Source organism: Lytechinus pictus, chromosome 4 (assembly GCF_037042905.1).
Source record: "Lytechinus pictus isolate F3 Inbred chromosome 4, Lp3.0, whole genome shotgun sequence".
NCBI classification, from domain to species: domain Eukaryota; kingdom Metazoa; phylum Echinodermata; class Echinoidea; order Temnopleuroida; family Toxopneustidae; genus Lytechinus; species Lytechinus pictus.
In genome coordinates this window covers 31,443,084-31,453,243 of record NC_087248.1, presented here as the reverse complement: position 1 = coordinate 31,453,243, position 10,160 = coordinate 31,443,084, and the positions used below count along the sequence as shown (strand labels likewise).

General features: G+C 36.4%; 1 protein-coding gene across 2 annotated transcripts; it reads left to right on the top strand.

Annotated features, from left to right (window-relative positions):
• The first annotated feature begins 89 nt into the window (after positions 1–89).
• On the top strand, positions 90–9,269 carry LOC129258709 (NADH dehydrogenase [ubiquinone] 1 beta subcomplex subunit 4-like). Of its 2 annotated transcripts, none has more exons than XM_064098821.1 (3): positions 90–250; positions 6,545–6,688; positions 8,819–9,269. In XM_064098821.1, exons 1-3 carry the CDS (start codon positions 119–121, stop codon positions 8,882–8,884), a joined length of 342 nt encoding a protein of 113 aa, XP_063954891.1. In that variant the 5' UTR covers positions 90–118; the 3' UTR covers positions 8,885–9,269. The 2 variants fall into 2 exon arrangements, with proteins under 2 accessions (XP_063954891.1, XP_063954892.1); XM_064098822.1 differs by lacking the exon at positions 90–250 and adding an exon at positions 1,717–1,824.
• The last annotated feature ends 891 nt before the right edge of the window (positions 9,270–10,160 follow it).

Genomic DNA, 10,160 nt, shown 5'->3' with positions numbered 1-10,160 from the left:
GAGGATGAATAAAATCGTCATCCAAGGCTAGTGTAATATGTCATCATCCAGGCCAGTTTGAAATCCAAAACGCCCTCTTCTGACAGATTTTAGATAGGATATAGACCTTGTCCGAAAAATGGCTCCGTCTACTGAGTGGGGAATATCAGCTTCTGAAAAGCAGGCAGAATTACAGCGATCACAAATCCGCGCAAGGATTAGGAATGACTACCAACGGAAGATAAACAATCCAGCATTCAAAGAGTCTTTGGTATGTTACAATATCCTCTGATTGTTTGCCATAAATATCATTGAGATCACTAGCCTTCGTGAATGTCAAACTGTTTCGGTCAGGGCGCGCGATGAGCCACGCACGCAAGTTAGATGCGGGTAACACGATTCTGTGGTGTGTCCGTTGAAATTGCACACTAGATAAATCACCGATTTAGCGTCATGGGATGAACTAATGGAAATTAGGATGTGTCCGCGTCCGATGTCACTCACACGTATTGCGAGGTTAGTGATGGGGTGACCTAGTCTTGAGGACGCAATGATGATGACTTTTAAAATAATGATATAGGCTATACGGTACTTCTTCATCATTGACGTCTTGACACTCTCGGCATAGTCTCATCAGTAGAGGCGCACAGCCAATATGGGAGACTCTCTCCAATGGGGAGACAATCTCCCACATTGGAGACTTGCTAAGTTGCTTTGCAAAAGGACAAAAGAAACAACACCAACAAAAGCATGATTTTTTCCACCCAAAATTTTGTCTCACTGAGGTCAGAAGCCCATTTGTTTTGTGTGTGATTGACAACAAAAATCCTTATCAAAACAAAAGTAGATGGTGAATTTTTTAAGTAGACGGTGAAAAGGGGTAATTTTTCATGAGGAATCTGCTTATCACATTTTTATTTGCCGCCAAGGTAATCCTTTTGCAGCAAATGTAAACAAAGGAAATTGGACTCCAAAACTGGAGACTGTCTCTAAAATTGGATACCAAAATTCTTTACAAAAGTCTCTGATATTGGACTCTTTTGGAGATAATCTCCCACATTGGAGATAGTCTCCAATATTGGCCGTGCGCCTCTACTGCTCATAACTTAAGTCTAGAGAAGGTCCAAAACAAAGTCAAAGTCAAAGATGGATTTCCCTCACTCACACAACATGCGAGGTTAGTTAGCCAGGCGGCTTCTAGAGAGTAAAAATCATTTACTAACGTAAGGTCACTCTCATGAAGCCAGGCCTTCTATCCCATAGACCCACACAATGGAAGCCAAAACCTGAAACTTTCACCCCCGAGATTTCTACTTTCCTTCTAAAAGATCTAGCTCTAAATCATGTACATGGGATAAAACTTCATTTCCGACATTTCTACGCTCTCGTTGTTATTTTTAAAACAAGAATTCATCAAAAAAATGAAAAAATATTGTGAAAAGACGGAAGAGACTTGCCCGATGTTTACGCCGCCATCTTGTTTCTTATTGTACTTCCCCAACGTTACGGACGCGAGCGTCTAGATTCAAGTCGCCGGCGCATAATAGGAAATTGTACCAAAAATCAGCAGGTTGCATGTCACGTATAATCGCTGATGGCGCTACATCATAAAATAACGCTGAACAGTGAAAAAAATGCGGAGCGCCTAGAACGCAGCCAGCAGTACAGCTGATCTGACGTAAACGACGTAAACAAGCAAGTTTATTAAATAATATCGCGCGCCCTCTCTGTGCGTATAGAGAGAACCAGCGAATCGGGGCCATGCCTGCTTCGACATCAAGAAAAATCATCGATATAAAGTACCAGAAAGACAGAGAGGAATTGAAATTGGCTTCATATCGTTTTGTAAGTTTCATATCCAAAGCATATCTGATCTTAAATCCATATATATTGCTGATTTAAAATATATAGCCCGAAAGGCATTGCAAATGCCCTGCAAGTGGTTATCCTGTGGACGGCGGCGGTAATGTACCCATAGGTGGATTTCCCTAGGAAATCCATCCTTTATCACATAAATGAATTTAGATTTATGAATTTTATTGATTTTACACCTTCCTACGCCTAATGCGTAGGAAGGTCTTAAAAATTTTCACTAGAAAAGTATAAAAAATTAAGGTTTCTTACCAGACTGATGTCGCGTAGACTAGCCAGGCGGCTTCTAGAGAGTAAAAATCATTTACTAACGTAAGGTTACTCTCATACGAAGCCAGGCCTTCTATCTCATAGACCCACACAAAGGAAGCAAAAACCTGAAACTTTCACCACCGAGATTTCTACTTTCCTTCTGAAAGATCTAGCTCTAAATCATGTACATGGGATAAAACTTCATTTCCGACATTTCTACGCTCTCGTTGTTATTTTTAAAACAAGAATTCATCAAAAAAATGAAAAAATATTGTGAAAAGACGGAAGAGACTTGCCCGATGTTAACGCCGCCATCTTGTTTCTTATTGTACTTCCCCAACGTTACGCGTACTTCCCCAACGTTACGGACGCGAGCGTACAATAAGAAACAAGATGGCGGCGTAAACATCGGGCAAGTCTCTTCCGTCTTTTCACAATATTTTTTCATTTTTTTGATGAATTCTTGTTTTAAAAATAACAACGAGAGCGTAGAAATGTCGGAAATGAAGTTTTATCTCATGTACATGATTTAGAGCTAGATCTTTTAGAAGGAAAGTAGAAATCTCGGGGGTGAAAGTTTCAGGTTTTGGCTTCCTTTGTGTGGGTCTATGAGATAGAAGGCCTGGCTTCGTATGAGAGTAACCTTACGTTAGTAAATGATTTTTACTCTCTAGAAGCCGCCTGGCTAGCGTAGACCCCTCGATCCACATCATACATGATGTAAACGGTATTGAACTATGAGTAAACAACGCAAATACAATGGCGACGACCCTTGAACCGCTTATGTATTACGTACCATTACGTACTTCCGATACGCAATGCCGTTTTGAATAACAATTTATTGATAAAAAATATTATTTTACAAATATTGAAAAATTTTACGTAATTATAAAAAATTGACATAATACTGCTAATTATTGATAATCACGTAAAAAATTTAATATTTGTAAAAAATATTATTTTTTATCTATAAATTGTTATTCAGAACGGCATTGCGTATCGGAAGTACGTAATGGTTCGTAATACATAAGCGGTTCAAGGGTCGTCGCCATTGTATTTGCGTTGTTTACTCATACCGTTTACATGTGGATCGAGGGGTCTACGCGACATCAGTCTGGTAAGAAACCTTAATTTTTCATACTTTTCTAGTGAAAATTTTTAAAACCTTCCTACGCATTAGGCGTAGGAAGGTGTAAAAATCAATAAAATTCATAAATTTAAATTCATTTAAATGTGTTAAAAGATGGATTTCCTAGGGAAATCCATCTTTGTTTTGGACCTTCTCTTATGAGACAATGCCGAGAGTGTCAAGACGTCAATGATGAAGAAGTATATATCATTATTTTAAAAGTCATCATCATTGCGTCCTCAAGACTAGGGGTGACCATAGTTTGCGCACATTTTAAAAATTAGCATAAAGTTGATTTTCAATCAAAATTTCTCACATTTTACACAAAATTAATCAAAATCATAAATACCAGACGGAAGGCAAGATCCCAATGTCAAATTTGCTTGACGGAATTATAAAAAAGGCCAAGAGTTTCGCCAGTATCGCGATCTCAAAATTCCATGACGATCGACTAGTGCACGCTCGGCTGAAAAAGTGATATAAAAAGGTGTGACCTTAATTTGCGCACGATCGTTTTGCAAAGCTTCAGAAAATAAATAAAACAGACAATAAATCAAACAGACAAAGGAACATAATGCGTGGCATTATGTTCAGGCATGGGAGTATTAGTCACTGCACTGGCACAGCAAAGCACAGATAGCAATTTATCCAAGCTAGGAAGACAACGTACAGTACAAGATAGACCTGGAAACTTGACTGCAGACACAACTGTATTTTTCCAGTAAATGCGGTATAAAGGTATGATTATATCAGATGGAGGTTAAAATGCCATAAATTCAGTTGGTATAAAATTTGACTTATTTGGATACCTCTGCTTGCAAATTGGGGATTTCTTGATGCTTGTCGAAAAGTTTGGATTTTCTCGGAGCGGACGCAAAAGGTAACAAAATTTACCGATGTTTTGTCAATATTTTCACAAATTTAGACCTTACCTTAAAAAAAAATATCATACAGAGTAATTTTGGGCTGCTCTTTCTGTTGGTGATATCAGTTTTTCAGGATATTAATTAGTTAAAGAGATATTCGACTGTGCGCAAAATTAGGTAACACGCGAATTATGGTCACACTACCATATACTAACCTGCGTCCGATGTCTGGAAACTCAAAAGGGATACCTAGTACTAGTAACTGTTACATGTACGCCTTATCGACTACCTTATTTTCTAAGTATCATATCTGTGAAAATGTTCACTAGTCTAATACTAATTTGCATAATTTTTTACTCACATGTTGGCTGCAGGCTGTTGCAGATTTAATTGCAAATTTCAGATGCAAATATACTTAACTGTTACAAGTGGTACATCTATATCAATTTCAACTGAAGCAAATTTGTTGATGCAATAAGCAGACCATTAATCACTTGTAAATTTCCAGTGAAATGCATGACATGTGAGTTTGTGACATTCAAATGACCTAAAATTGACTTGCAATTAATTGCAAGTTTCTTGCAACACTCCATTAGTAGCTACATGATGGAAAAGACAGCTGCAATACTCACTTTTGTCATGGAAAGCAATCATGCTTTGTCAATGGGTTGATAAACACTCAACTAGACAATCAAAACAATGCATGAATTCATTGAATTCAATTGTCTGGCTGGTGATCAGGCCAATTGATTGCACGATAGAGTGTATCATATTAATAAACTTGGATATGATGATGGTAGTGGAAACTAGGAGAGTATAATTTTAGGTTACTTACTGGGTCAAGGCCAACGGTTTAAGATCAATTAAGTTGGATTGATATTTTTTAGAATATTTTATTTTAATCATTAAATAAACTTGTATTAGATTGTTATTGGATATCACAAATTAAAGGAAATGAATCACACATTTTTTTTTAATTGAGGTTTACATTTACATGTAGGTCATTTTAGGTCAAACCTTGGATTTTAGTATCAAATAATGTTTTTATATTTCTTGCTTAAATATTATTGATCTTTTCAAAGTCACTACAGATCAACAGTTAACTAACTTGGATTAGAATCGATTATGTTTTATAGATTATTTTAAGAATTCATATATTCAACCAAATTAGATGAATATTGTATAAGATGGTTATTGAATATATCACAAATGATATAGTCTGAATAAGAAGTCAAAGGTAATTTGTGGTTGACAATTTTTTCTCTCACTCTTTAACAAATTATTTAAATGGCTTTAGGACTACAGTCCGACCTCTCTTATCCGGACACGTTGGGACCAGCACCAATCCGGATAAGGGATGTATCCGGATCTGGGAGACCCAATATTAAATACACGCAGCTGCTGCCTTGATCCCCGCAACGACGGTAGCTACATGTACACGTTATCTATTGTAGTGGGCGTACAGACAGTATTCACTGCAGTGTCAGTGCAAATTATAGGCAGTATTTTTACGGAAATGAAATCGAACGATGGCCAAAAGTGTTGGATAATTTACCTGCTAAAATGATTGAGGTATAAATCGAGCATACCTCGAAAAAAAGAGAATGAATGACTCGATGAAACTAAGTTTTACAATTAGATTATCGCAGTGGGTATCGCAGCTTCGCAATGTCAGCCATTGTTATACTGACAGTAGGCTCAAACATGATAGATGGCGCTGTCTGTATTGAGGCCTAGCGTTAGCTAGCGAGACATGTGTTGTTTTTCCCGGGAAACAAAAAGATAACGTGATGAAATGTTTGAACTGCGCCCCGATTTACTGTAAGATTATCCTGCCTAAGTTCTTTCGGTGATTTGGGTGAGATATTTTCATGAAAAATTATGTTTTAGGTAGACTATATTGTAAAATATATGTAATCAAAGTGAGTTTGCGTATATGATTGAGTTCAGATTGCAATCTCATATCCTCACGTACTAGATTAAATTGAAAAAAAAAATCTCGGTAAGTGTGCGTCCGGATAATAGAGAGATCCGGATAAGGGGAGGCCGGATAAGAGAGGTCAGACTTTATGTGATTTTGCTCTCCTCCCACCCTTTCAAAGTGCCTTGGCTGAGGGGCGGGGGGGGGGGGGGAGCTATAAAAAAAGTTAAAAAACCAACAGTATGATGTAATGTGCTAGGATGACTCAACTGAAGTTAGCAGCTAATTTTGTAGAGCAGTTGGTTGAGTTTAGTGTGGTGATGGCGCTATCCATCGATATCCGATGATTTCTGCCAGGCTAAGCGAGAGGGAGCAGATAATTGATGCCCCTATAAAGCTCTTTGTAGTTAGACACATGTCATGAGGTGTTTAGGCATTGCACATTTCTCTCTCTTTGCATTATATAGCACTTCATGATTCTCTTTAGATAAGCTGTTTAAAATATATTTACCTTTTATCTTTCAGATTGATCCTGCCTACTTCCGATGGAACTATGCTCGGCATAACTCATATAATTACTTCAAGGCTACTAAATTGACATCGATAGCAGGGGCCATTATGGGAGTAGCTATTCCAGTAGGACTTATCTACTTCTTCTATAGGCATAGGGTGAGTGTCTCACTTTTATCGTTAGTGGCTCAGATCTTAAAGGAAATTCAAGCTCTGTAATAATAAATGATTTAAGCATATAAAAGGAATATTGACAGACAAGTTTGAAAGAAATTGGACAAAGAATAAAAAAGTAATTGACTGAAAAATTTGATCACTAACAGTCTGAAACTTAAGAAAAAAAAATCGAGAAGGCAAGGAGGTTGTGGAAAGTTGTAAGGACTAGAGAGTCTCCCTTGAGTCCCTTTTGTGATTTTCTCTAACTCCCCCCTATCACCCTGCCTCTGGCAATATGCATACATACATGTATGTCTATCAAAGTTGGCATCTTGATATGGCCAAATAAATAAATTCTTAGAGAAAGTTTCATTAAAGATGGCAATTCATACATTTCATGGAGCAAATTGAAGAGCTCCCTTTTAAAAAATGAGAAAGCCTTGAAGATTGTCAAGTATTAATCAAATTGTTGATGTTGCATTAATGAATCTTTTTGTAGGAACTCTCAATGTCTTGTTGAAAAATTGTTGTGCTTTCTCCAATGTTGTACATAATGATGCTGTTTTTTTTTTAAATTCATGATTAAGATTTTCATTGTCTGTTGAAGATATAGAAGTTTGCCCTTCACTATTGGGTATTTTATATTAAAGATATTATGATTCATTAGAAAAATAACAATCCAATGGCACCCCAATATGCGTTCCACTTCTATACCTGACATTGATCTCAAAATTGATATTAAGAATTTTAATGAAATGTTTGAAAATTTCTCTTTTTGAACTCAGTGTGAGTTGGGTCAAAGAAATAAAAGAAAGTAAGAAACAATGTACATGTACATACTACGTATTGTAAGTTGACCTTCTATATGTTTCATTCTTTCATTCATTCATTTATTATTGATTTATTCATTTTGTGACGTTTAAGTCACAAAATCAAACCGAGTTGCGATACCAATTGTTGAACTCTTGAATGCATGGTTTGACCTGCAGTTTAATGAAACAATAAACAATCATAAATTGAATGTCATGAAAAACTTGTACAATTGTCGAATGTAGCGTTAATAATCCAATACCTATACATTCACAAAGCCTTTAATTGTACACGAGTCTAAGACATCAATAATCTAACAACTGTCCTTATTTGTTTCTTATGTTGTTATCATAAAGCTCTTAATTACCGGTATTCATCATTAGGCTGCATCCAAATGAAATAACTACAATAACAAACCATTTTGTAACTATAACCTCAACTGAAACATCAAGGTATGATTAAATTCTCACATTTGTTTCTCATATCCAAAATTCTATATTAAAAACACATTCAGCCATGACTAAGGCTACAGAAAATATGCCCCTAGCAAGGCATCCCTAGGTTAGCTTGTAACCTTTGACCTACTTTCAGTCATACCACTTGTGCATGACTATTATGACATAAATTACCACTATTATCATAAAGGCATGAATTATCATCACTAACAAACTTCATGCAATTATGTACCATTTACTTTTCATATCTTATGTAAATAAACGTTTACTAGCTTAAATCAACACACGTGCGTGCTGCGGTCAAGTTTCGCGCACTACACACACAGTATTGTACTTATACATATGTACATAGACACACCGAAAAACTTTCACTGAACATGAGTGATAATTCATACAACTTTTGTAACAAAATTTTCACCAAAATATTCATCATTTAAAATCATTTCTCAATACAAACTATCAGTCAACTATTCTTTATCATATAAACATCTATTTTTAGAATACTTACAACATTGGGCTTGGTCAAAAAGCAAAATAACGATGACAACAAATTAGCAAGTGTTCCCAAACCAAGTAAAAACATGGGGGACAAAATACAACGCCCTCTACCGATTGGCAACAAAAACCTACCCTTCTGACGTCACCGAAACTTTGTGACCCGGAAACGATATGTAAATTTCACACTATAACCACTTTATAAAAAATTTGCATCGTACACTCCACACATTTAATTCATTTATTATACTGCATGGCCCTTTCAGTAATCTAGTATTGTTTTCCAGATTACAAGTCTCTTTATTTGAAGTGCACAACATGTTATTGTTTTAATGTTTGTTTCTTCTTTTTTCCCCTTTTTTTTTACATCTAGAAATACACAGAGGAGATGTACGAGTCTGGAAAGTGGAAGAAACCAAGAAATCTTGTCAATGGTTGATGTCATCATTACATCATGAACTATAAATAGAATTTACCTATGTCTGCAAGCCAAGTGAACTTTCTCCCAGGGAATTCCATACTTTGTATATCTTCATGGAGATTACTGCTCCCTTATCAACATCCAAACCAACCGGACAGCCTCGTCAACCTTATCAATCAAAAAGGAAACCTGATGATCAGATTTAAAAATCAATTTTGTTTTTAAATTTAAAAATGAGTTTTCAACAGCTTTCCACCCAGAAGAGCGCTCCCAATGTCACAGCCGAGAAATCCCCAATTCATGACTTGATCATGATGATGATATTTTCTGAACTATCAAATATTTGAGCTTGCTTATACTATGTTTTATTGTGTGTATTGAATAGATAACATCTTTAAAATGAGTGATTTACATTCTGTTTCTTATATTCGTGACTCTTGTACTATCAACAGTTATTGAGTTGAGACTAGTATGCTGTGTTAACCAATTTCTCAAGGAAATATGTCTGAATATGGAGCCTAAATTCCCTGCCAATGATTGACAACAGGTCATTCTAAATTTAAATGGCAAATTTTTATTTTGTCAAGTTGGGGTCTGTGCCTGCAGACTGTAGCTAGCCTTACGCTGAATTTTTTGTGGATGCATTTAGTCTCTTGGAAAAAAATGGGAACATTTCATGAAATGAGTAGTCGGTAATTTAGACATAAGCTACCAGGGCTCTGTAACACAATGCAATGTGTGAACAAAAACGAATGATTGTACGCTTGATTGTACATTGTAGTCGATGCAATCAATCGGGAAAATTTGTTTTACGAATTGCTAAGCTTTGTGTTACGGGCTCCAGAATTATTTTGTATGATTGACTTGGGGCAAATTTGTCAATGAAATTCATTAGCTACTTACATGTATTTCATGAAACCTTTCCCCATGATAATGATGGACTTATTCTGCAGAAATGAAACTGCAACATGTTGGACAATCCATACAAGCCTGTCTTTTTGCATCAACGTACATGTATGTACTTTAAGATTCTTGTGAAGGGACATTGTGAACCTAGATTGAGTATGTCTGTCTATGGGGGGGGGGGGGTAGTGGCAGAGGAGCTGGCAATGATTTCAGTGATGATATTGCGATGGGGATGAATACAGAGAAGCTCAAATAAGGGTAGGAGGCTTGAGAAAAGAGAGTGGTTTGTGTATGTAGGATGATATATGGGGGATGGTGAGGAAATAAATCTTGAATGAAAGAGAGTGGTTGGTTGGTTTGTGTGGCCGGGGGGGGGGGGGGTAAAGTT

Coding starts and splice junctions, on each gene's coding strand:
- LOC129258709 (XM_064098821.1), top strand. CDS start 119: ATGGCTCCGTCTACTGAGTGGGGAATATCAGCTTCTGAAAAGCAGGCA. Junction 251..6,544: donor CAGCATTCAAAGAGTCTTTG/GTATGTTACAAT, acceptor TTTATCTTTCAG/ATTGATCCTGCCTACTTCCG. Junction 6,689..8,818: donor ACTTCTTCTATAGGCATAGG/GTGAGTGTCTCA, acceptor TTTTACATCTAG/AAATACACAGAGGAGATGTA.